This window comes from Styela clava, chromosome 7, assembly GCF_964204865.1.
Source record: "Styela clava chromosome 7, kaStyClav1.hap1.2, whole genome shotgun sequence".
Classification (NCBI taxonomy): domain Eukaryota; kingdom Metazoa; phylum Chordata; class Ascidiacea; order Stolidobranchia; family Styelidae; genus Styela; species Styela clava.
The window spans coordinates 15,970,890-15,998,837 of NC_135256.1; the positions used below are offsets into that span (position 1 = coordinate 15,970,890).

A 27,948-nucleotide genomic window follows, 5' to 3' on the forward strand; every position below is an offset into this window, starting at 1 on the left:
TGATAGCAAAATGGGAAAAATTAGGTTTCGGTAGATGACAGGGTGGTAACGATACGACCATTAACAGTCATCTGAGTCGGTTACCACCCAAAGCAAGCACATGAATAAATAAATTAATAACACACGTTCTGTAATATTACACTCTCGGGATATACATATGAAAAAAAAACTATATACACTATGTAAAAAAAATGATATCTGATTAGAGATGAGATAAATTTCTAATCGGAATTAGGAGAATAGCAAAAAATAAGAATTTCATACCAAATATATTATTATTTAGTATATTAATTTACACTTTCAATCTGTTCTGATTCTCCTTTTGTGTTTACACATAATAAAATATAAGAGATAAAATCACAGGGAAAGAGTTTCTCAATATGAGAGTAATATCATCTGCATATTCTACATTTTTTATATCTTTATTTCTTGGTGTATTTATTCCTCGAATTTTTTTAACAGAGTTGATATATGTTATCATGGGTTCTACGGAAATTAAAAATATACACATACTAAGTGGGTCCCCTTGTTTTATTCCTCGTTCAAGTTGTATCGTTTCATTAAGATATCCATTCATTATTATTCGAGATTCTGATAAGTTATATATATATAGACTTCAGTATATTTATCAATTTGTCTTTTATACCAAATTTTTGAAGTGTTCTATATAAAAATTCATGATCTACTGTATCAAACGCTTTGTTGAAGTCTAATCATAATAGTGATGACTCACCAACTTTGTTTTGTTCCTGCACCAAAATATCTCTTAATATTGTTAACATATCTAAACTTCTTTTTCCAGGAATTGCTGTTTGGTTTTCGTCTATTATTTTTGGCAATACTCGTTTTAATCTATTTGCTATCAATTTAGTCAGTATTTTATAATTTACAGTTCAATAGAGATATTGGTCGATGATTTTTAATTTCGTCTTGCTCTCCTTTTTTATGTATAAGGGCCATATATCCCCATTTAATTTCTTTTGTTATAGTGCACTTTTCAAATATTTCTTTCATTATTTGGAATATGTCATTTTTTATTGTATTCCACGATTTCTTATAGAATTCAATACTGATTCCATCAGGTCCAGATGTCTTGTTTTCTTTGAATGAGTTTATTGTAGCCTCAATTTCTCCAATATTTAGTTGTCTCTGTAATTCATCAGCTTCAGTTTCATCAATTATCTTTTCACTATTTATTCTATTTAAAAAACAGTTTTGACTATGATAATTAATTAGTTGTCGCCTTGGAATATAACTCTTGATAGAATTTCTTCAATATTCTCATTTTATCTACTATTCTTTTATGCTTTATGTCTCTCTCATCTTTCAACCTATTCGCATGAGCAACCATTTGTCTTTTTCGAAGTTTTTTGAAAAAAGTTTTGTTGCATTTATTGTTCGCCATGGCTTGAATCTTGATTTTACTAATATTTTCATTCTGTTTTTTCACTATGTTTTGTTTAGTTTTGTTATATATTGTGAGAAGTTTCTCCCCTGAATCAAGTCTTTTCTTTAAATTTTCCAGCTTTTTCAAATCTTCTTGATATCCTTTTTTTTGCTGATTTGGCAGATATTACAGAATGTTTTATTACAGGGTCTTTGATTTTTTTTTAATTTCAGGCCACCATTGTGTTTTGGTTTCAAATAATCCTTCAAGAGTTTTCCAATTTGCCCATTTCATTTTCTTCTCTTCTTTGTAAACATTGATATTATTCTTCCAATATCCTTGTCCTCTGTCGCTGTGTCAATTTGGATTTCAATTGAGTATATATTATGGTCAGAATACAGGGTGGGTTTACAACATGATTGATTTCTTTAGTTCTATTTATTGTAGAATAAATACGGTCTAGTCTGGCCTGTGTAAAATTATTTCTCCAAGCAGGGATGGCCAATTCGAATAAAGTATTCGAATATCTGGTTATTCGAATATCGGAATTAGCGTTCATAAGAATATCAGATATTTGTGTGACGTCACACATTTTCGACGCCGCTTTCAAGACGTTTCCGTTGAGTGAAAACATTCTCGATAGGAACTTGCGCGCGATTGCTTTATCAGCGGACGTGTTATTCAGGTCGTAAACGCCTTTACGTTTGTGTTATTTTCTCTAAAAGGCAAATTTTCCACAAATTTGTTCCACGATAACGATTACAAATATTTTATTTTTGTACTCGCACGGAATTGTGAATCCGGTGAATGCGTTCATCGGCGGCGAGTTTCTAAAGAACACGCGAATTTTTTGATTGAAAAGCGGCAATTTAAAATACTGAAATAAAATCGTTAACAAAATATGTTTTATTGAAGCCCCCCGACAGTTTAAAAAACGCTTTTCTAGCAGTGAAAATCGCAAAATTGCCACATTATGTTTGGTCCGCGTTTAGAAACATATCGTCACTAATTGAGGGCGGGATTTGCCTGATTATCCATTCATTACCTCAATTGAATTGCGTCGAAAGTTTTTGTGTTACCATTATACAAGGTTTGAAACGCGACTTTTACGGGGTTGTGAGAATGTATACAATATAATTAATCTAAAGTATATCAATCAATTTTTATTGTGCTGAAATAAATTTTACTCTGAGATTTTACGGCAGATTTATGGATTTTTCGAATGGTTTTTATCTCAAAAATAATCGGAGTGGCGGCATTTCGATTGAGCGGAGTCAGTGTTACACATTTCAAATTTGCCGAATTTGCAAAATACGGATCAAAACAATATATAATCGGGCACATTTTTATTTTTATGTCCGCGGATTGCCATGGCATATTAGAGTGGTGATGATTTTATTTTGTCGAGCAACCGCAGGTTAAATTAAAAACAATTAAATTAATAAAGCAAGACATTTTAAATATGCCCGTATCTGTCACGAATTAATCACTTTGCACAACAGAAAAATATATATTCGTTGTTATATTATTCGTTGTAAAAGTCGGCTCTTTTAACAGGTGGAGTAATCGCGGCTATGAATATGTATTTTTAATTTACTGCTAAACTTTATATGTATATTCATTGTATGAAATGAAGTTGTACTTTGCAGAATTTTATATCAGTTAAGATTTTTGTAACGGCGATAACGAGTTGGCAAGATTGCAAAAATACGTATTAAAATTAAATACATCAGGCAGTTTATCTCGTACATTTAGGCCACAGATCGTCGTGGACCAAATAGTGATGTTTTTATTTTGACGTAAGAAGAAGCAACCGCGAGTTACGTTAGACACATTAAATTAATATATAAAGATATTTTAGAATCTCGTAGTTGTCATGGATTGAATAATTTACGTGACAGGATGATCATTATACGCTGAAAAGACGGCTCTTTTAACGAGCGCGAAATCGCGGTGGATGTTCCAGGCGGCAATGGGAATTTCCGATTTTAAAAATCCTGGCTGCGCGCCTGGCAGTGGTGGTCATCTATCCTCTAACTCAGGGCTGGGCAATTATTTTTGGAATTGGGCCATATTGAATATTCAAAATGCAGTGGCGGGCCGGACTAAGTATAGTCAATTGCGCGTTTTTATTGTATTTTATTACGCATTTAAATAACAACAAAGTACTATATCTATACTACACCAAAGTACTATATCTATAGTAAATTGTAAGAATTTTTTTTTCAAAGCATAATTATTGAAACTAGATTAAAATCTAAACCTCGCGATTTCGAGACTATACATAGGATCAGAGAAACGGTACGCTTGCATAACAAGGCCGAATTTTATCATTAATGCTGAATAGTGAAATAAACATGATAAAAATGAGAGATAAACTTCCGGAATATACTTAGTTTTGATACCAATTTTTGCGATATACGGGCGTACCTAAAATGTCTTGCTTTATTGTTTTCGACTTAACCCGCGAATGCTTTGAAGAAATATAAGCATTACTCTGAAATACCACCGCATCCCACGGACATAAAAATGTGAGGTAAATTGCCACATTATTTTTACTTGTGTTTTGCGATTTCTCGAATTCGGCAAATCTGATCTGTTCTTGCAATACTGACTTAGCTCTGTTTTAAAGATTTTACCATTGGAAAAATCACTACTTCTGCAATAAAACCACATCGAGTAATATTCATTCTAGTACCATGAAAATCGATTGAATTTACTTTACAATAATTATCTTATATATCAGGCCAGTCGGTAGATTTAGAATTGATCAAAAAGGCAGGCCTACATCGCGCGCACGAAATTTGCGATTTTAGGAAAATATTCAATTACGTAAAGGTATTCACGGTCTAACTCTAAATAACACCTCACGCTGACGAAAAGAATCGGCATTAAAAAAAATAGTCGAATGTTATTACCGAGATTTTCATTATCCTGAAAATTTCTTTTTGTTCACAGTTGAAGTATATTTTATACTTATATGTAAATAAAAAAGACAGTGTCTGATTTGTAACTTCTGCTGTCTTTGCTTTCTAATTAAGCGAATTAGATAAGTATCTGACTCCAAAAACAGAATATATAGTAGGTTACGTGTTCAAATTGAGATATCTGTTAATTTTATATAACAGTAAGGATCTGACCAATTTGCCTGTAAAGATTTTTATTTCCACGGATAATATATCACAATAAATTTACTTACAATAAAACACACTCACAATCGTGAAAACCAAGTCGGTGATGAATCAGCATTGTTGTATAGAACGAATTGAAACAAAAAAGCTTTACTTACAATAAAACACACTCACAATCGTGAAAACCAAGTCGGTGATGAATTAGCATTGTTGCATCGAAATTGAAATAGAAAAGCCGGTTGCTGTATCGAACGAATAGAAAAGCCGGTTGCTGTATCGAACGAATAGAAAAGCCGGTTGCTGTATCGAACGAATTGAAATAGAAAAGCCGGTTGCTGTATCGAACGAATTGAAATAGAAAAGCCGGTTGCTGTATCGAACGAATTGAAATAGAAAAGCCGGTTGCTGTATCGAACGAATTGAAATAGAAAAGCCGGTTGCTGTATCGAACGAATTGAAATAGAAAAGCCGGGCAAACCACGATCAAAATGTCTATTTAAACGGTAACATCTTTTTCATCTCGCTCGCCAAAAACGGTACCTTTCTTTATTATCCAAAAATCTCGTTTCCCACGGAGCAATTTTTGCTCATATCTAGAATGTTCGGTACCTTTCTTACAATAATTACACTTGTTTATAGGTTACCTGACATGGGAAATATCCATTTTCTCATACACGAGAAAGATCTAGACTCAATATTTCGAATGATCTAGAAAGATCTCTTCAATATTTTGGTTGTTTATGGGTCACCCGACATGGGAAAATATCCATTTTCTCATACACGAGAAAGACTAGAAAGATCTCTTCAATATTTCGATTACGTCAATTATTATATAAAATTTGACTTCCATTATCCAAATTATTGGTTAATTTGTTACACATTCCTGGCACCACAAGTGAAATATTTTAAAAACACATATTAAAAATTAACCGATAATTGTAGAAATATAAGAATGAAATCGAAATTATCATGACAGTAATCAAATCTCGTAACTTTTGAAGATGGCAATTTGAAATGTCAAAGTAATTTGTTTGAAAACTGCCGGATGAAGAGCAAAACATCCACTACGAAGAACAAGAAAAAATGGTCGAGTGTAATTAATCAATAAGACCTAAGACTCAGAAACTACAAGACAAATTCCTTAATTTTGGTTATTTAAAATGGCAATTGAAAGATTTATATACAAGAAGAAAAACATGAAATTTGAGCACTAATTATACATGCAAGAATTAAAAACATACAACTTAAGAACTCATTGTAGCCCCATTTATTATGATTCTGACTTGGGGTCTTTTCAAATTATAAGGATGAGACATTTGTATTGTGAAAGGCATTTGAATTGTGCAATTCAGTGAAACAGTAATGGTATTATTATACCTTCTTCTCACCTACACGACTTTAAATTTGTTTGTGAATTTTAAGATTATATTCATTTAGGCATTACCGAAATTTATAAAAAATTAATTAACAATCTTCAATCTTAATTTTTTTTTTGTGATAGCCATTAGAGGGATTGTGAGAAAAATTTGTTTATACTAACCGGACTGTATTTTGAACAACAAATAGGCAAAAAATGGAGAAATTACGGTGGCGGGGAAGTGGGCACTGCAATAAAATGGGCAAGAATGAAACATTAAAAATTAGGCGAATATATATATAAGACACTGAAAATTACGAGAAAACTACGGCAAAAATATATAAGACACTGAAAGTCGGTCGAACAAAAAAGGCGAGAATGAGACATAAAAATGGTGGGAAATTAGTACTGCAATATTTTCTTGATTACGTATGACACAGTAAACCAACGAAAAAATAAATCGAAAAACTGGCGAAAAATAGACGTTGAATTGACGAAAAATTGCCACTCCATTTGGTGGAAATTGGGCACTTGAATATTTTCTTGGTGTTTAGATCAAATCATAAGCCTAGTTGGCTGCTCGACTGAGCTTCTTTCTCTGTTACGTGTCAATGTTTGCGCGTTACCAGCTTGACTTTTTCATCTGAAAAAGATCCTTTAGACCCCATTTGGTCATCCTCATGGGTGCCTCTGGGCGTATTGTTACAATTTTTGACCTAGTTGGTCTGTATTTACCCATGTCGGGTTGAAATAGCGCATTGTTGCAATTTTGCGACCTAGTTGGTCTATATTTGCCCAATGTCGAGCTGAAATAGCGCATTGATGCAATTTTGCAACCTAGTTGGTCTATATTTGCCCCATGTCGGGTTGAAGTAGCGCATTTTTTTTTTGTTTTGTTATGCCAGCTCCGGGCTTTTTCGGAGAATATAACGTTTTTCGTCTAATTTTTGTTAAGTCGAGCGTGGAGCTCATTCAATCACTGAATTTACTTTCAAGGGCATTTTAGTAATAACGAAATCTATCCAATCAAAAAGGGGTTTGTTAATTCCCGCCAAGCTTTCAGTTATTATAAATCTCTCGAAAGTCATTTAAAGTTTAAACATTCAAATTCTTCTACCATTAATTCATCAAAATTGAAAGCCAAATTGTAACATCATATATATATACAAATGGAAAAGTACTATATCTTAGAAATAGAGTGAATATAAAAAAGAGTGAATATAAAAAAAACTTAAAATTAAACAACATGATGAAGTACGTTTCTAAACATGTCTATTAGGTAGGGATACGCACTGGTATCTTTATTATTCGGAATAGAGCTGGTTTTATTTCTATTGGAGAAAAAACTTTGCCAATGCACTTTATTAATTATTTCGTATTTAACTGAATTAGTTTCAGAAATATCCAAATCTTGAAGTCCGAATTGTGGGTCGTTTTCGTCAACAAATCGACCTTTTGACATTTGTGGGGTAATATGTGGTAATTTATAATGATTCGCCCCTAATTTAACTTACGTAATATCTATCCAATATAGACCAAACCCCACTAAGCAATACCAGTTACAAAATTACCATAACAAAATTAAACCACCAAAACAATAACAGGTACATAATTACAATAAGTATGACAGTAAGACAAAATTAAAAAACGTACAAAACAATACTAAGTAATAAGATATAAAGACTTACTTACGGTTGTTAAGTATAATCCATAATAGTCTCGATATTCGGCGTCATCAGTGAGACGACTTCTGGTGATGAATAATTTCAAGTTATTATTCATAACAGTAGCGTAGCGATCATCAGAATTATTGATATTTGACGATAAGGATGACGATCGCTTGAAATGTTTGAGATCGCATTTAAAGGGATACACAATTTTCTCGATTATTCGAGACCGTTCTTACACTGATTATTCATGTAAAACACGGTCATTCAATCGTGAAAACCAAGTCGGTGATGAATTAGCATTGTTGCATCGAAATTGAAATAGAAAAGCCGGTTGCTGTATCGAACGAATAGAAAAGCCGGTTGCTGTATCGAACGAATAGAAAAGCCGGTTGCTGTATCGAACGAATTGAAATAGAAAAGCCGGTTGCTGTATCGAACGAATTGAAATAGAAAAGCCGGTTGCTGTATCGAACGAATTGAAATAGAAAAGCCGGTTGCTGTATCGAACGAATTGAAATAGAAAAGCCGGTTGCTGTATCGAACGAATTGAAATAGAAAAGCCGGGCAAACCACGATCAAAATGTCTATTTAAACGGTAACATCATTTTCATCTCGCTCGCCAAAAACGGTACCTTTCTTTATTATCCAAAAATCTCGTTTCCCACGGAGCAATTTTTGCTCATATCTAGAATGTTCGGTACCTTTCTTACAATAATTACACTTGTTTATAGGTTACCTGACATGGGAAATATCCATTTTCTCATACACGAGAAAGATCTAGACTCAATATTTCGAATGATCTAGAAAGATCTCTTCAATATTTTGGTTGTTTATGGGTCACCCGACATGGGAAAATATCCATTTTCTCATACACGAGAAAGACTAGAAAGATCTCTTCAATATTTCGATTACGTCAATTATTATATAAAATTTGACTTCCATTATCCAAATTATTGGTTAATTTGTTACAGATTATAGAAACCTGCTTGCAGGCCGGATGAAACGTTGCCGCGGGCCACATCCGGCCCGCGGGCAGCAACTTGCCCAGGCCTGCTCTAACTTATTGCTAATTTCAGACTTAACAATATGCTAAACATATTATACACAAACTATCAATTACTTTGTATACATATACTGTTGGCTTTACTCTGATATTTCTATTGAAGCATATTTCCTATCTTACTGGGTTTTATAAACTAAAACAAAAATGTGTTATTTTCGATGTTAGAATGTATTCGGAATTCCACATTCGAAAACATTATTTTAGAATGTATTCGGAATAGTTTAGTATTCGGAAATGGCCATCCCTGTCACCAGTGATGAGCTGGAAAAATCATAACAACCGGAACGCACCAAGTTCGTGAAAATATAGGGTGTCTATAAATTCTTACATTAAATTGCAAAATGAATTTACCGGTACCACATATTGTTTTGACCCTCACAGATGCGTTAAATGAAGGTAAAATACAATTACTGGTTAACATATATTTGAAACTGATTTCATACCAAAATTGAAATCGTAAAGGAAGGGACTTTATGCTCACCCTGAATTATATATACAATTATTCTATTTTTGCCGACGAGAATTTTTGTCCGTCTTGAGTTAGACCCCGCAAAGATCTACATTAAAATATGAAGAAATTATCTGAAGTATGTCTGCGTAAGAGAACAAGTATAATTATAGCAATTAAGTTGAAAGGTACACATTATGACAAAAATAACCTACAATGTTCTTATTAATATTCACTTCAATGAGAGCGATGCTCAAATATATGGACACGAATAACCAAACGAAGTAGTACCGAAGTTACCAAGATAATAAAAATGAAACGAAGTCGAAAATAACTTACAATGTTATAATTAATATTCAATTTAATTTTAAAGAGAGCGATGTTCAAATATATGGAAACGAAATCCTAAACGGCTAAGATAATAATAAAAAACAAAACGATCCATATGTACACTTCGCGTCCAACAATAACGAAAACCTAATTTAATTTATTATTTAAAATAATTCCCAAATACACCGGGCATTGTTGTTTGCTTCGATTTTGGCCCCCGTTTCACCGCGCACTCTTGCATGCAGCGCAGAATTATGAGTGTGCGGCCAAGTCTTCACATAAGGCTCAGCATCCCATAATTGTAATGATTTTCCCATCAATTTAATGGTCATTGGATTTTACAGGTGAGGAATTGATAACGGTGCTCGTTTTTCGGTACAAATGTTATTCATTAACGAAAATCCGCGTTCTGCTTCAGCTGAACTTACTGCTATTACATTCATTACACATTTCGCTTTCTTAATTTATGCCCACTCACTTGCATCATCCACTTTTCTTGTGAGACAAGCCTCCACATAATCACGATACTCATTGATATCTATATCTATTCTCAGAACATCCTGTAATTTAAATATCTTCTCCTCGCCTTCTTTAACGGGTAAGAGTAATTTTTCAATGTCCCAGCTATGTGGGTTCAAAGAGTTGAACAAATCAATGGTATTTTGAGTCGTCATATTGTTGCCATGCATCATTCGTTCTTCCATTTTAAGTATTATACATTCTATCAATTCATTTCCGGGCAATGCCGGAAATCGGTCGTTTTCAGCAAGCCCAATCTCAGAATACTGTGGTGTCTCAATGATTTCAGTAATCTTATTTTCATAATTACCCTTACAATTAATCAACTGCTTGTTAAATGAAATACTTCTTTTTATCAGCTTGTCGGCGCCGCATATTGTGGTCGATCTTGACTGTAACGCTTTAGAAAGTATTGAAATTTCCGCGAGAATGTCGATCATAAGTGCAAGGTCCTTCAAAAAGTTAAGATTCTTCAGACGATTTGCCATGCCTGAATATTCGGGTACGGAGTTAAAGTGAGAATGTAACGCTGGATAAGCTTTCCAGACAGCACAGCAAGCTGCAGGAAGCCCAGCGTGGTCCTAAAACTCTACCAATTTTAGTTATTTCAATTTCAAGTTCGGCTGAAATATTGTGAAGTTGATATTGATTTTTATTGGACTGGTGATATACGGAGTAAATTTTTTCCAAAAATAGTGGTTTATTCGTTTTATTTCTGAAACGGCGTCGTCCAAAACGAGCTGAAGTCTATGATTCAGGCAATGCCAGATTACTATATTTGGAAAAAGTCGCTGCAATCTAGAAGCTACACCGGATTTTCGCCCGAGCATGACACTTGCACCATCGGAGCAAGAAGCAACAAGATGGTTTCGCGAGTAGTTTTCATCAAATCCGTAACGCTTCATTGTATTGAGAAGGGTGGTTTGTATACTTTCAGCGCTTGTATACTAGCGCATTCGACGATATCCATAAATATGAAAGGTGAGTTTTCATTGACTTCACACTTTATGTAAATTATAAGAACACTTTTGCTGGCAACATTGGAGGCTTCATCTATGATAATACAAATTTTGCATTCCCGTTCAATGATATTCTTAAAAATTACTTTTTTTATGTTTGTAGATACATGCTCAGCTATACGAATAGCTGTAAATCGAGAATGCAAACACTTTCCCAACTTGATTCCATTTTCCTTTTGGATTTCCACTTCATCCGGCATATCAGACAACGGCCTGTTCCTTTAACTAGGCTGTATACAATGTTAAAAATATTTTTAGTTATCTCAATATCCTTCCGTTTAACATTATTGAAACTTTCTGTCAGAATATCTTCTTCGGCTTGTTGCAGTAATTGTACACATAGTTTATGGGCGTTAGAATTAGAATGCTCATGTAGTTTCTTTCTCAGTGACCGCTGCTGCTTCATTTTATCGTTTCCTGAAGGTCGTATAGTACATCTTTGCCATTCGGGAGAAATGTGAATAGATTTTTGTTGAGAAACTCCTAAAGTTGATGCATTCTTACACGAAGAACAACCCAACCGGCCGCTATCGCAATAAAGAAAACTATACTTCGTTTTAAAATAGTCTAATTGCTCAATAGACCAACATCCAGGACAGGTACGGGATGGTTCTTTTGGCGCAGACACTACCGGCACAGGGTTGCATTCTTTCGAATAGATGGTATCTGCAGCAGAGGCACTTCCAACAACATCTGATGTGGTTACACATTCAACTCTATTATATTTCTCATCTGAATCTTCTCTAATTACCCACGATAGTAAGCTAGCGTTTCATAGTGTAAAACTGTAAACCAGTACAGCGGCGGACGAAGAAAACATTGGAGAAAAAATATTTTGCCTCGCATCAACTTTTCGATTTTTCCGTAACAGTGGCATGTTATGGCGTAACAATGGCATGTTATGGCGTAACAATTGAAATTTAGCTCGCAGCACTGACATTTTCTAGGGTCAAAGTTCGAGGATATATTCATTATAATTATTACAAAACGAAACGCATAGTTAATAACTAAGTTCATGGAAGAAACTAAACTTTTCATGACATAATTTTATTTAAACAACCGGAACGCAAATGCAATAACATATCTAACAACCGGAACGGCGTTCCGGCTACAGCTCATCACTGCCTGTCTCCAAGTATAAAAATTTCCAGTTTTCGGCACGATCTCATAGAAATCTATCAAATTAAAACATTTTATTAGTTCGTCCAATGATTCAGAAACATATTCTTTCCGTGGTCTTTTTGGTATAGGTGTTCTATCACGATTGATGTTATGTACGCAGTTTGTATCTCCTCCTAATATTACTGAGTACTTTGAGTGTTACAAATCTATATAAATTGTCATAAAAAACTTCTTGTGTTATTATGTTTGTCCTACAAGGTGCATAAATATTTACAATATGCACTTTGTCACCATATATATTTAAATCAGCAGTAATGACTCTTCCCTGATTATCACATTGAACATTATCAAATTTTACTTCAGAAAGTTTGGATTTAAACAATATAGCTACGCTTTTTGAGTTAGATGAGCCAGAATTCCACAGAGATTTCCCCCATTTCCATTCTTTACTCCAACATATTTCTTTGTCTGAAGTACTATGTGTTTCTTGTAATAATAAAATATTTGCTTTTTGTTTTGATAATTCTTCGAATATACTTTTTCTTTTAACATTATCTCTGAATCCATTAACATTCATTGTAAGAATACTGATATATACAATCATTGTGCTTATTAAGATTGATTTTTCAAGTCTAAACTGTCTATTCACTCATGTTTTGTATAAACTGATTTGCTTCTTGTAGCGTCATCGTTTTTGTCTTTTTCGAAGATTTTCTCTTTATAGTTTTGGTCCCTTCCGCCTTGGAATTCTTCAGAAGATAAGAAATAGTTCTTTCGCAAGTTGAGTGACTTTAAGATGTATTTTCTTCTGTTACATTCTCGGTACTATCTTCTTGTGAGTTTTCATTGCTATCGTTATCTTCACTTATATCTGATATTCTACCAAACATTCCAGATTGAATATCAGTTGTTTTTCTTTAAATAATTCGGGGCGACATTTCTGTTGACATTTCTTTTGGTGTACTTTGTGTTCTGATTACTCCTTGTTCTATTATTTCTTCATCTCGTACTACTTCTTCATTTATTTGATCTTGTTTTTTCTTTATTATTTTGATGCATCAATTCAGTTTCGGCCTCTGTCATGTTTTCTTTTTGTCTGGTATCTTTATCTTCCGTCCTTGTAATTTCTTGTTCAGTTGGTTTGCCTTTATCTTTATATCTTATAAATTTTGGTATAAACTGTTCACATGATTCTTTCATGTGCCCAGTATTTCCACAAATTCTGCATGTGGGAACTTGCCTCCAATATTTTACAAATAATGAATGTCCTTTAATTTTTACATAGCTTTTTATTGGTCTATTCATTAATTCCTGTTTGTTTATGAAAAATCTGCGAATGCCATTTTTCAAGCTGAATCTGTCTTTCAATTGCATTATATCACTGATAGTACCATGGTTTTCTTTGAAATGATCTTTAACATCCTTATCTTCCATTGGTTTCGGAACATTATGTACAAATACAGCCACGTTTTCTGGAAGGTATAATATTTCAGCTCCCGTTTTTTTCATTCCCCACAATTTTTTGTCAATAGTTATTACGTCTGATCTGGTTTTAAATGTAATATCAACAGTATTTTTTGAAGTCATCAAAAATCCTTCTACAGTATCAAATTCAATATTTACTTTTTTGAAAAATTCCCAAACATCTTCTCTTCTTACTATTTTATCTTCTTCATATTTTATCGTCATACATTTTGATCTGTCCAACGTACTTCTTTCTTCTTGATATTTTCTTCTGACATCCTTCAGTTTATCAGAATATAAAGACATCTTGTCACATGTCCTTAATTCTTTATTGTTTAGATTCGCCTCTATCAAACAGCGATTACGATACCTTATTTTAAGCAATATCCTGTAATCTGAAATCTTAATTACACAGCGAATATTAATTTGTTGCTCGCTTTCTGAAGATGCACGGATCTCCGTCGCTTGCTTTTCTGACATTTATTTATGGCTTCCGACATATTGAGATCAGTCTCCCGCAGCAAAATTTCTTGTAATTTTCCACTTACTGAGAATACGATTTTATCTCTGATCATTCGCTCTTTGTTTTCAAAATTACAGGAATCGGCATTACTACGAATTTCAACGAGAAATGTATCAAAATTGTCTTTGTACTGTATATTGAAAAAGCGAAATGTCTCCATCACCTCATTCTTCCGAGGATTACAGTGTTCAGCCATATTCTGCAGTAGGGTCATTTTCGTCCCCAGTCTCACTGTATATGGGTGTGCGGCAGCTTCAATCATTTGAGCACCTGCGCAATATAAGATTATGGCTTTCTGTTCTTCCTTTGACTTGCTAGTAGAACCGCTGGCTAGCATGAAAATATCAATCTGTCTCTTTCATTTCTTGAATGTTTCTGATAAATTTTCATCATGCAGATCGAGAGTCGACGGTAAGCGAATTTCAGATACCGCAGCCACCATAATGTCTTGGTTATATGAAGTTCTACACCCAAGCTATTATAGAATAAGGGTTCAACTAAATACGCTTACACTTCTTTATTACACCAGGTCCAGCATAACACACAACATAAGATGCTTACAGCAACAGAACATACTAGCGAGTGGCGCAACTGCGACACGTTAGCACTGGACAGATAGCATAATCAATTAAATTTTTTTTTTATGGTTACACAAAGTGGATAATCCATTAAATAAATAAAATAATAATAAATAAAGACATAAAGTAAACAAACATATATATATATATCATCATCATGATAGTTCCATCAGGCACATAATTTTCATATAATCCATAGTTCCATTCATTTGTTTGTTGTTGGACACGTAGTGGACATAACGATCGTTTCAATATTATGTTGTTGTTGGACACGTAGTGGACATAACGATCGTTTCAATATTATGTTGTTGTTGTTCTTGTTCTTGTTATCCTTGTTGTTGTTCTTTGACACGTTTTTAAAAAGTCGCTTTTCTCTTCGAATACTGGACCAATTGCTTTGAAATTTTCAGTGGTTGAAGATAAAATTTTTCTCCAGAAGGCTATTACTTTTTTTTTCGCTATGACGTCATCAAAATTATTGCCATTGGGTGGCGCTACGTGTCCATATATTTGAGCATAGCTCTCTTGTTGTTCTTGTTCTTGTTATCCTTGTTGTTGTTCTTTGATACGTTTTTAAAAAGTCGCTTTTCTCTTCGAATACTGGACCAATTGCTTTGAAATTTTCAGTGGTTGAAGATAAAATTTTTCTCCAGAAGGCTATTACTTTTTTTTCGCTATGACGTCATCAAAATTATTGCCATTGGGTGGCGCTACGTGTCCATATATTTGAGCATAGCTCTCTTGTTTTCAATACAAGTCATTTCATTTATGTAGTATATTTATAATTAAAGAGCATAAAAAACAAAAATATAATTTGTCATAAGCTATCACATATTAAGTCAAGTTTTTTTACATAACAAGATTCTTTTCTATATTTTTCAATATTTCTCCTTGCTAAAATTGAGCCCCTAATTTTCATAATTACATTATTTACACTTGGGTTATGATTTTTAAAAATGGTGGCATTCCGTTCTAGCCAAATTTTATACCTTGCTGTACACAATACAGTAGTAATATAATAGCATTCCGTTCAACATTGGATAAATGTGAATAGCAGTGATCATTTAAGTCCATTAGGATACAAGTTTTATAATTATTTTTCAACACACAGTTATTTATTTTTAATGAAACAGAAAAAACATAATCAAATACACTTCGTGTAAAAATACAGTTCCAAAACAGGTGAGATACAAATTCAGGTTCTTGTTTACACAGTATACATACATCATCCCCAGAGATAAATCTTATTCTTAGTATTACTTTAAATGGAAGTATGTTCCACATCAATTTGTAATTAAAAGTTTTGATATTATTGGCCAAAATTTTAGAATGTATATTTGAGCAAGCTCCATCCAAATTACCATCTCTGAGAAACACAATTCTTCCCCCACCCTTTAGGTTATTCACAATTATATCATATAAAAGTCTATGTTTTTCTTGAGATAAATTTGATTCAGTGATATTGTACTGTCTTAGGAAATTGATAACAGCTGCATAATATTTATTGGGAAAAAATACATGTGACACACTATTATCGTCGCAAAAATCAAATTAATAAACGAGTGGGGGAGTACCCCACAATTCAGGTATTAATTTGAATAGAACAGTTACTACACTTGATCTTAGCCATTAGGCCGAAGAAGCGATAGACAGATAGCATAATCAATTATTATAGGCCGCGAGCCGAGGCCCTGAAAAACACCTAGAAAGTGAGTTTCGTAGCGCACATCAGGTAAGTAACTGAAAATGATTTTAAAATGTTCCTTAAAAATTTAGTAACAAATATTGCCTTGTTTCCACTTCCAAAAGTTGCACGTTTTACGGAAAAGACGCTTTTACTACAAGAAATATGTGCTACGATCTGTCCTATATTCTCTACATTTTCGGCAATGAACTATGACTTCAGCATGACGTAACAATTGAATCGAATCAGCTGTTAGCGAGCGGATGAATCTTAGTTATTACTGCTCAATCTTGCGTTGAGTTGGGCAGCCTTTCCATAGCCCTGTTTAGTTATTATTAGTTGAGTTATGTACACATCTGACCAAAATCAGACTTTCTCAGTCAATCATAATTTATTAGGTAGATTACGAAAAATATGGCATACATGTAACCAAACCAAACCAACAACAAAAAATATTTTGATTGTGTGACAGGATTCGCGAAGGACCTCGAAAGGTCTTCAAGCATGGACACCAACAACACTGATTCAGATTAGCGAATAAATTTTATGTAATAACCACAAGCAGTTTACAACAAGAACAGCATAAGAAGTTGCATTCATTTTATAGAAGCTATCAGACGTATTTATTTTTTTAAGCAACGAAGTCACAAATTAACATCGTGAGCACAAAAACACAAATAAATCAGTTATTTCTCACTTAGAAATTTACAGGAAAAGTCAAGAAAATTAAATGAATGTACAATATGTACATAACATAGTGAACAGAAATATTACAATTAGTCTTTTTTCAGTATATGTGGTCATGTATTTGAACAACGGGAATATTATTTCTAGAAACAGGACTACGACACTAACAGATGTCCGAAAAAAAAAATAATATTCATTAAATCAACTTCAATATCTAATCCACTTTCTTCTGAATTGTTTCCGAAATCCACTATTTCGAAAATCGACTTTTCCTCTATAAGTGTACTGTGGTTTTTGCAGTCAATACAAAAACAAAAATCTGTGCAATTTAGGTTGCTTTTGGCACACGTGCATATATTATTTTGACTATTGCCAACACTTGCAGTTTGCTAACTCAAGAACTGATTTGGGGGATGGAAGTAGATCCATCAATTTAAGCCGCAAAACACCCTCATCATGAACACATCTATGGCCGATAGGTGGGAGAATAATTGGCCTTGGTTCTAGGCAACGATGATGAAGTCCTGCCAGGTAATTTTCCATCAGCTCTCCAACATCAGTTTGATGGGCAGTTCCAATTGCAGAAAAGCGAGAAAGTATGAATAGCCCATCTAAGCTGTTTGCAACTGTTATGATTCTCATATAGCCTACCTGTACGCTTCAAGACTTATTGTTCGATCCATTTTATAGCACTGATAGCAGCAGGGATTAGAGCCTGCGTTAGGTTGAATTGGTGGAACATTGCCGTTTTCTTTTGTAGTACAGTATCTAAAATGAGGAAGAAAATCATATTTGGAATAGCATGAGTGGAAAAATACCACTAAATACTGACTAATACACAATGCATTTTATCTGATGTACTCAATAAGCGTATACATGCTCATTGCATGTACTACAGTCCTGCAGTGTTTGCATACCGGTACTAGACTATATCTACACTGAATTTCGATATATCACAATCTGAAATGCCCTATGGACTATATTTTAAAACATCAACTGTCTGTCTACAACTTGATTTCTCACCTCTCAATCGCTTCCAGTGCTACTTTTCTTTCCACTGCGGCATAACTTATCATTGCTTCCCAGGTTCTTGTCGACTCTATGAATTTAGATTTAGACCAACCGACATCAGTAAAATTGATTATTTTCCTCTCTTTCACACAACCGTGCATTACAGAAACAGCCATTAATTTATATTTCCAAATATGCCGAGGCCTATATAGTAGTATAAGTCTACTGAATAGTCAAGAATTGTCATTAAATTAATTATAAACCTTTCATGCAAGTCAGAAAAAATATCGTTGTTTGTTCTAGGTCTAGCCTTCCTTGGAGTTATCGTACCTATTTAACAACGTCTTATGTGCCAGTGCTCAACTAAAACTGCTATTTATGGTAAGGATATACAAGTGTTTAATATCCTACTCATACTTTTTTACCACCTTCTTAGAATAACTCAATTAATAACAAGAGAACTATGCTCAAATATATGGACAAATAGGTCCACCTAATGATGACGTCATAGCAAAAATAAAAGTAATAGCCTTCTGAAGAAAATTTTTATCTTTAACCACTGAAAGTTTCAAAGCAATTGGTCCAGTAATCAAAGAGAAAAGCGACTTTTTAAAAACGTGTCAAAGTACAAGAACAACAACAACAACATAATATTGAAACGATCGCTATGTCCACTACGTGTCCAATAACTGAAAAAGACTGTGGAACGGCTACTCGGCGCAAACGCGAGCAGTAGTACATCTGATATTCATCCTACCATGGGCCAATTTGATTGTTACGTCATGCAGAAGTCTGCGTTCATTGGCCCATGATACCGAAAAACAGAGAATATAGGACAGGTGGTAACACATATTTATTGTAGTAAAAACGTCTTTTCCGTAAAACGTGCAACTTTTGGAAGTGGGAACAAGGCAATATTTGTTACTAAATTTCTAAGGAACATTTTAAAATCATTTTCAGGTAGTTACCTTATGTGCGCTACGAAACTGAAAGGTAAATGGCCTCAGCTCGAGGCCTATTATTTTATGTATACATATCTTACTGATATGCAATTAGTTCGCACCATATCAAATTGTATTATCACGGGTCAAATTTAGTTTTTCAGCTTTGAATTTAGTTTGTATATAAGTAGATAAGACACAGATAGTTCCAAGAAAAAGAAAAAAAAATTCCAACATGTATTTGTTCAGTGCACTACTTACTCGTGATCCTCGGATGAATACATTACTTAGTTTCTTGGTGAACATTTTTCAATCGTTGCTCTCACGTTCTGCTGTTCCGTGTAGAAAGCGATGCTCCGCACCTTTGTTGATAACTGTCGCCATTTCGGCACCGGTACTTTTACGATAATACAAATTTTAGTATTTCAGTTTTTCTAGCAGAACTCATTGTTCAGTTCAGTGTGTCTTATTGTTAATTGTTTGAACGTTGTATGAAATATTGGCAACTGCCATGAGTTTCAGTGCCAGTTTTTATCTTTTGATTGGTTCGCCATGATTAAGTTGCCCTATTTTCGTGCCAGACGCCCCTCGTTTGCGAGACAGATGTATTGTTTGTTTCATTCAACCAAATGACGGGACATTTTTGGAATTTGAAATAGAGTGCCCTACTGTATGATGATATAATCTAATTACTTTTTATTATGTTTGTTTGACGTCATCTAGCCTAACTTACTTTCCAACTCAGAAAACAAGGTACGGTATCGCTGACATGATGATGGCTGAAAAATATGTCTTTTGTGATGGAACCGGCTGACAAAAAATTTGAATCCCACCACTGCATAGGCCTAGATGTAGACACACGTTGCGATACATGACGAAAAATCAAAGAATATGTTTTGTTATTTGCGGTACTGCTGTACTGCATAGAACTTTTTTGAGTGAGACATCCACTTCCAATATTAATTAAAGAAATATTCAACTTTCGTTATCGAAATATTCAATCACAGTAATTGAACCTAGCATATACCAGTAATAAACGTATCTCCGTACTCGAGCTTGCGTGGGCCGAAACGTCTGTCAGACCCCATATCTACTTGCTCATGCAATTTGTTTGTATTCGCTTACACACCGTTTACTCCGAATAAAGGTCAAAACACCCCTTGAATCAGTAGGGTGGCTTACCCACTTTGCGGCCATGACGTATCTGCGACCATCAACTTCATCGATTAAATTAATGCCGAAAAAATTAACGAAACGCGCCGATATTTCTCACGCGTTATCGTCTACTTATCCCTCGTAGCTCTACGAAATTACACTAAAATGCGGCCACAAATAAAAAAGTTATGACCGAAAACCTGACCGAAGAAAAAAAACGGACCATTTTACCATGTCGCCAACTACCCATTGTTCCTTCAAAAAAGCTTAAAAATCCATACAAATATAAGAGATAAAGAGATGAAACTTGGCAGGTGGGTAGAGTTGTGTTTCTTTTACCCATCTTTAAAGTTTCGCGTTTCTATCTTCAAAGGAGGGGGAGTATGGGGGTGCGCATTTCCAATACGTCAATAATATCTTTGTCAACTAATTTGCGACCACCGTGTTTTTGTCTGTTTGATTGCTGTGATGCGGTGCTTTGTTTATAATTTGAAGAATTTTGTTTGAAATAATCGTGTTCTTAAAATATATGACGGTCAGAAATGCAATTAGAAGCCCATTTTTTCACGCATGGCTGCGTATGCCCTAGTCTCGACGCAGCAGAAACGATGTTCAAGGCTTGAAATCCGTGGTCGCACACTGGTCGTTCGGTCGCAAATACGTCTTCAGAGTGTCGTACTTTGGTGGTTTGTATAGCTTTAACCCCTGGTCGTAGAAAGTTAATTCGAAGTTCAGCGTGTAGAATAAATGCCAATGCACCTACGGTGAAAAAATTAACGGGTTAGAAATATTGGTTTTTGTTTTATAGCGGTTTGAATGAAATCGTCCGCAGACTGGCTACACCACCCTACATGTATCTTGGTCATTCAGTCATTTGTTCCTTTTATCAGTATATTCTGATATCCATACCCATTTAACTTGTGGCTGTTAAGGCTGGAATAATTACTGAAATAAGAAATTGCATTTTTGATACAGATACTGTATATCATATTTGAATAAATTTAGTTCGTCATGGCTTTACAGCTATCTGACCAATTGGTAACTGGAAATACAAATGAGATAGAATATGCTGGAGTTCGAATTGCATTGGAAAATTGTTTATTTCCTCAAGATGCAATAGATGAAACTCCTTCTCAAAAAGATGGTTTGGATAAGTCTACTGAGAATGATCTAAGACGAATAGGATGCGAATTTATTCAAATAGCAGGAATAATGCTGAAAGTGCCACAGGTTTATAAAACTTTTTAGTTTTATCTGTAATGTTTTATGTTTTCTTTTGTTTCGTGTTTCAAACACACAGTTGACTTACACAGCTTTCTGACTTTGAATTTATTCATTAATAATGCATATTCAACTTCATTATTATTTCCATTTAGGTTGCAATGGCCAGTGCGCAAGTTTTATTTCAAAGATTTTTCTTCGCCAAATCATTTGTTAAACATAAAATGGAAGAGATAGCAATGGCATGCATTTGGTTGGCATCAAAAGTGGAAGAGTGTCCAAGAAGAGTTCGAGATGTAATAAATGTTTTTCATTATTTGAGACTCCAAAGGTTTGTGCTCAAGACTAATGCTGTTTACCTTGTTAAGATTTTTTTTGAAGAGTCACCATCTATTGTATATTTTGCTACAATCCGAATGAATAATAATGCAGTAAAATCGGAACATGTATTTGAAAATCAACCTTTCACTTGGGATACGGGAATTATGAATATTAAAATTTCCAAACTGATTTCAATAAAATTATATAGTTGTATAGTTTGGGGATGCCTATAATGGTGAAGCTAAATAAAAACCCCAGAATATTTAGATAATGTGAAGAAAGAGGTATTCTGTTCTATTGTATGTATGGTATGTTTGTACTGAATAGAGCTAATTATAGCTTTCTAGTTGTTTGTGGAGCAACCCACAATGTCTCGTTTGGGGCCCCTTGAGAGGAGTGGAAGTGGTGACTTTTCTGCGGCCCATGGGCCGGGGCCACAGCCCATCGAATTGTGTTTAGGGACTAGGCTATTCACTTGGCTAACACAGACAGTCCCCAAACTCATAATAGAACTATAATGTAAAAAAATCAGAATTTTTTTGTCCTAACCCTAACCTGGTACACATACTACAGGAGTATATTTTTCTGATTCGAATATTGGCAATTTTGTAAAAATTGAAAATTCTGGTAAGATAATTGAATTTTTCCTGAAAGGGGCCGCGACACATAGCTTGATGGGGCCCAATGTGGACCAATAAGATGGACCGTGGCCCCGGCCCCTGGGCCGTAGAGGAGTCACCACTCCTGTAGCTTGCGAGGGTATTGCCTTTTTTAGTCTCTGTGTTTTGATAAGATTATAATATGGAAGCTTTGTCTTTGTCATCATGATACATTTTCATTAGATTGTCTTTGTGCCTGGTTATTAAATTAATGAGTATGTACTGTCTTTTTTACAATATCCTAATATCTAACCACTCTTTTTCAGAAATAAATCACCGGCAACTCCAATGGTTTTGGACCAAGATTATGTTAATTTGAAAAATAATGTAATCAAAGCTGAACGAAGGGTTCTCAAGGAACTTGGGTTTTGTGTACATGTTAAACATCCGCATAAGGTGGGTTGAATTAATTTTAGTTTAACCAGGTCATGCTGATGTATAATAGTTACGTTACTGCCGCAATCTATGTTTCCCTAATAGATTCATATTTCTGTACTCTTCTGTACTTCTCATTTCTTACATGCTCTCAATCTCTCATACTTTTTACTGATTATGTTTCTTCAGAAATTTAAGTTTATTATATAAATATATTTATTAAAAAAGGACATTGATGCATCTAGTTACTGTTTAAATATAATATTGCATTTTTTTATTTGAAATTTTGAATTCTAATACATCTGGAAGTCTATGGTTGAATTGCAAAACAGCATTACATTAGAATGATTGTTATTGATATTTGGATAGAATAATTGACCGAAAGTATTCATTTTCTCAACTTTATAAGTAATCAACATGAGATAAAGAAGTGATGAGGGACATCTGAAGTAGTAAATTTTAATAAAAGCGATCTATTCACTAGGTGGAATAATAATAGCACGAGGTTTCAAACTTTTTTGAAATAGTAAATATTATCGGTCTATATATTGACTAGAGCGAAAGTAATTTGTTTTTCTAGTGTTTTTTTGGCATTCATTCATTACATAACATAGTCCTAGGTTTTTTCATATAAATCTAAATGTTAGTTCGAGGATTTTTTTTTTTTCAAATAGAGCACATTATGTAGCCATTGGTAATTATTAGGCCCTTCCAACTATGTGTCGAAGCTTTTACTTTAAACTTGTATTGTGCCTTGCAGATAATTGTGGTTTATCTGCAAGTTCTGGAATTGGAGAAAAACAGGGAACTTGTTCAAACTGCCTGGTAAGTTGATTTTCTATCTAACAGCATAGTGGGCCCTGAACTCCCTTGGATGCTTAAAATAATCTCACAGGATATCCAAATTTTTAGATACGCTATGTAACATTTCACTGGCCATGCTTCTTACAGTATTGGTTGAGTGTTGTCCATTGAGGTTAACAATAACATTGTATTCCCTAACTATGAAAATACTATTTTAGTGTTCAGTCTGTTTTGCTGCATTTTTATGTAAGGTAATAGAGGTTGTTCATTTGACTACTGGCAAAAATTGCAGGTATAAAATTCAATTTTCTATAGCGAAGAAGTTCAATTCTTAACAATCAATTGTTTATGTTTATTTATGTTCAACAGATCATTTCAAGTGAATATAATGTTCTGTTGTATTAATTTAAGAACTCTGTAACCTCATCCAATGATTACGATTTTTTTTCTTTCGCAAGCCATTTGTCATGCTGGTTTAACTGAGACTCAGCATTTGTTTTTCTACATTTGTGATAATATAATATATACGTAGGTATAAACAATCTATTTCAGTGCATAACTTTGTTTGTTTATTTATTATTTGCCGATTCTGCCTTTCTCTCACCTGGTGAAGTAGTCGGCACATGACATGATTACGAACTGATCCGATGGACAACTACCCCGAGAAAATGTCTCTATTACGTCGGGTGAAATTTCGTCGAGAGATGTCGAAAACTGCCAAACCAAACTCAGGTTGAGAGAGAGGAAAACTACTTGCCTGTCAATTGGTGGTCTCACTTTCTTTCCTTGCAGTTTTTTCTTTGCATTTGTTGTATTTGAACTTGTATATTGCAAAATGGTGTATTCTGAATTTGCCAAATTTTAGCATTGACTGAATTTTAACATGTTTACTCCTTGCTTCTAGTAGTTTTTCAGGCCTTCAGTTTCCAAGGTGTTCTACAATCATATTCAAATGCTTGCATTTTCTATCAAACTTATTAGAGGTGGAAGTCTACATGTTGGAAATATATTTGACTGATAGATTGACTTGACTCAAAAGTTGGATATTGACTTGGATGATGAATACAAAAAATACAATATATCAATGTCCTTACTGCTTGATAAAGTGATCTTCAGATGGTCATGCCATGCAGTAGAAGTTTCAATGACAAACGGTGGCGATGGAGAGATCAAGGACAAATGGAATTTATATTTTGCAACACTGAGGAATAACCACTAAATCAAAAATAAGTCAAGACATGTTGATCAGTGATGTGATTCATATTGCGGAGATATAATATTTTGTTATGGAATTATCGTCATATTATTGCTAATTATATTGCAGGAGTTCTCAGTGAAACCAGTATGACAAATGAAATATTATATTATCATTGGATTGAGATGAATGGAAAATACAGGTGGTGGTTTTCTTTTATTTTAGATTATATGTGTGTTCTGAATTTGTTTTACAGGAACTACATGAATGACTCTCTACAAACAACAGTATTTGTGCAATATAATCCTGAAACAATCGCTTGTGCTTGTATATACCTGGCTGCCCGTGTCTTACAGGTCATTAAATTTTTTAATTATCTGAACCCATTCAATATCGTAATAAATAGCAGTTTTCGTTTAGCATCGGAAAGGTATTTGAAAAATTCGATGCTTCGATTGATACTTATAAACAATAACAGATTTCTAAATTAATTTTCGCTTCAAGCTATGGTCTCATGTTCATAAACAGTAATAGAATTTGATTTTGGGGATAATATATTCTGAATTATTTTTTCCTAATCGTTTATTTTCTGTCGTTGTTTCTTAGATTCCACTGCCAAATAAAACACATTGGTTTTACTTATTCAATGCTACTGAAGAGGACATTCAGAAAATTTGTGTTACACTGCTATGCGTATATCAGACTATGAAAGTAAGGAATATATCTCTGAAATTAGTATTTTATATATTTTTGTACAGGTTCCTGTAAAGTGCCTATCGTGTTTGTTTTAATTTTTCTTTTCTTAGACACCATATGAAGTATTAGAGAAAAAGGTTGAGGACTGCAGAGAGGTTTTGCAAAAGGAAAAACAAAAAGTAAAAGATGCCATATATGGTGAAGGGGTGAACAAATCTGCAGCGAACTCACCAGCTTCAAGGCCCTCCAGCCCTGCCACAAGTATGTTCACCAATTATCTTATCATCCATTAAAAAACCCAAGTTTTTGTACCAAGTATCAAAAATTATATTTTTTATTGGTATTAGGTTCTTCTTAACAGTGTTTTATCAGCATTGGAACACCAACTTTTAAGTGAAGGATTTTGTCCTAGATTATTAATAATATTTATATTGTAATAAGTTTTAAAAGATATTTATAACTACACATTGGCATTGAGTTTTTTTGAGTATATTGAATCAAGTCGATCATTTTCATGTTATAATAGTAGCAGTAGCATAATCATTAATTTTTCATTATATTTTTTATTGGTATTAGGTTCTTCTTAACAGTGTTTTATCAGCATTGGAACACCAACTTTTAAGTGAAGGATTTTGTCCTAGATTATTAATAATATTTATATTGTAATAAGTTTTAAAAGATATTTATAACTACACATTGGCATTGAGTTTTTTTGAGTATATTGAATCAAGTCGATCATTTTCATGTTATAATAGTAGCAGTAGCATAATCATTAATTTTTCATTATATTTTTTATTGGTATTAGGTTCTTCTTAACAGTGTTTTATCAGCATTGGAACACCAACTTTTAAGTGAAGGATTTTGTCCTAGATTATTAATAATATTTATATTGTAATAAGTTTTAAAAGATATTTATAACTACACATTGGCATTGAGTTTTTTTGAGTATATTGAATCAAGTCGATCATTTTCATGTTATAATAGTAGCAGTAGCATAATCATTAATTTTTCTGTTAAATGATGTATAATCTCTAATTGCTTTCCCAGATACTCCCAAGGACTCAAAACAACAGAGTGGTCGATCTTCTACAGTTCCAACTAATCGAGAACAAAGTAATTCAGTAGTGGCAAATGGAGATAAGAAAAGAAATAGAGATGAGTAAGTAAATTATTGTTGGTTGCATTATCTTATGTTGTTGTTTCATTCTTTTTTTTGTAATTTTTCTTTTCCCCCAGCAGCAGGATACGAAGGAGTCATGATTCGGGAATTAAAAGGTCTCGTACTAGATCTGCGTCAACTAATCGCTCCAGTAAACTTCGGAAGCAATCTTCTAGTACCAGTTCATCTTCTGAAGATAGGTACAGCAAATAATTTAACTTGAGATTGTGTATTGTCTAGTATTTATCTCAATGTATTTATATTATTACAGTTCGCCTGAAAGACGTGAGGGGCGGAATAAGGGTCGTTCCTCTGATATGTTACCAAAATCATATTCTCATCAGAATAGCAATAGGCTTTTAGAAGAAGAGAGACGAAGGAGGAGGCGAAGAAAAGAAGGAAAATCCAGGCATTCCAAACCGAGACATGATGAAAGAGATGGACATAAAAGCAGAGACAGCTCTCGTAGTCGTCGCCAAGATAGTGCAAACAAAAAGCACAAAAGAAAGCTTTCTACTGGTGATGTTTCACCTAATACCCTGCCACTTAACCATGTAAATGGGGACAGTCCTTCATCTAGAAAAAGTCACAAACACAGATCAGATCGTGATTCTCGTAGGAAAAAGAAGTCTCGGCATTCCCCATCTCACAGTTTAAAAAGGTGACAAGCGTATTTTTTAAGGAATGTATTTTAGGTAATCTTACCATTGCATTATCGCCATGTCCACTTAACTGTATGTTACCTCTTCACAATTCTGGCCAATCTGAACTGCGATTAGTAAAAATTACTTGTGACATTTTGTGTTTTCTTATTTTGGAACTTCTTTTCTATGGATTATATTGTATCGCTACTTGAGTACACACTTTCCTAATTCTGCATTTGATTGAAAGATCTCTCTCCCTTTTTTTCTATCTGTGTGTGGTGTACTGTGTACAGTTTTCTTACTTGTACAAATTTCATTTTGATAAATCAAGAAAATTATTACTAAGATTAAAATTGTAAGATAATTCGTTGGAGGGAAATCTGTAGCGAGGTCGTTTTCAGTAATCGTTGCGATGAATAGTTGAGCTTCTACTCTTCTCGTGTGTATTCGTGAAACTTCGGTAAATTCGGATTTTTGGATAAGTGTGGTCTTCAAAAATTGCAAAATATATTAGATTGTTGAAATATTCAAACAGTTTATGGAAGTTTTGGTTAGTGTATATCTGGGCATACCATGCTTTGTCCCGCCCGGTAGACACAAATGCCCCGGCCATGAGTAGGGTCATGAATGTTTTCTCATTAATTTAATGTCAGTGCAAATTATTTCTTTCGTCAATGGAGGGAGTCCATTTTTCACAAGTTCGTGAGAGAGAGGACAACTATATTGCTATGCCAATAATTGTTATATATATGTATAATACGTCAATTTAACATCTTAACGGAAGC

At 33.9% G+C, this 27,948-nt stretch overlaps 1 protein-coding gene, 1 long non-coding RNA gene and 1 pseudogene across 3 annotated transcripts; 1 reads left to right on the forward strand and 2 right to left on the reverse strand.

Moving 5' to 3' along the window:
• Window positions 1–16,049: 16,049 nt before the first annotated feature.
• Window positions 16,050–16,258, reverse strand: LOC120329106 (U2 spliceosomal RNA; annotated as a pseudogene).
• A 1,008-nt stretch (window positions 16,259–17,266) lies between these two features.
• LOC144425042 (uncharacterized) lies at window positions 17,267–18,178 on the reverse strand. The gene is made up of 2 exons (XR_013477219.1): window positions 18,006–18,178; window positions 17,267–17,750 (listed from the first exon to the last, which is right to left on the reverse strand). It is a non-coding gene; the product is annotated as an uncharacterized LOC144425042 (long non-coding RNA).
• Window positions 18,179–21,067: 2,889 nt separating this feature from the next.
• On the forward strand, window positions 21,068–27,516 carry LOC120327597 (cyclin-L2-like). 2 transcript variants are annotated; one of them, XM_039393927.2, is made up of 10 exons: window positions 21,068–21,319; window positions 21,466–21,641; window positions 22,557–22,686; window positions 23,426–23,490; window positions 24,921–25,020; window positions 25,271–25,375; window positions 25,471–25,621; window positions 26,408–26,519; window positions 26,597–26,719; window positions 26,791–27,516. In XM_039393927.2, the coding sequence occupies exons 1-10, from the start codon at window positions 21,101–21,103 to the stop codon at window positions 27,182–27,184; spliced, it is 1,575 nt and encodes a 524-aa protein (XP_039249861.2). In that variant the 5' UTR covers window positions 21,068–21,100; the 3' UTR covers window positions 27,185–27,516. The 2 variants fall into 2 exon arrangements, with proteins under 2 accessions (XP_039249861.2, XP_077970589.1); XM_078114463.1 differs by having other exon boundaries at window positions 26,600–26,719.
• Window positions 27,517–27,948: the final 432 nt, after the last annotated feature.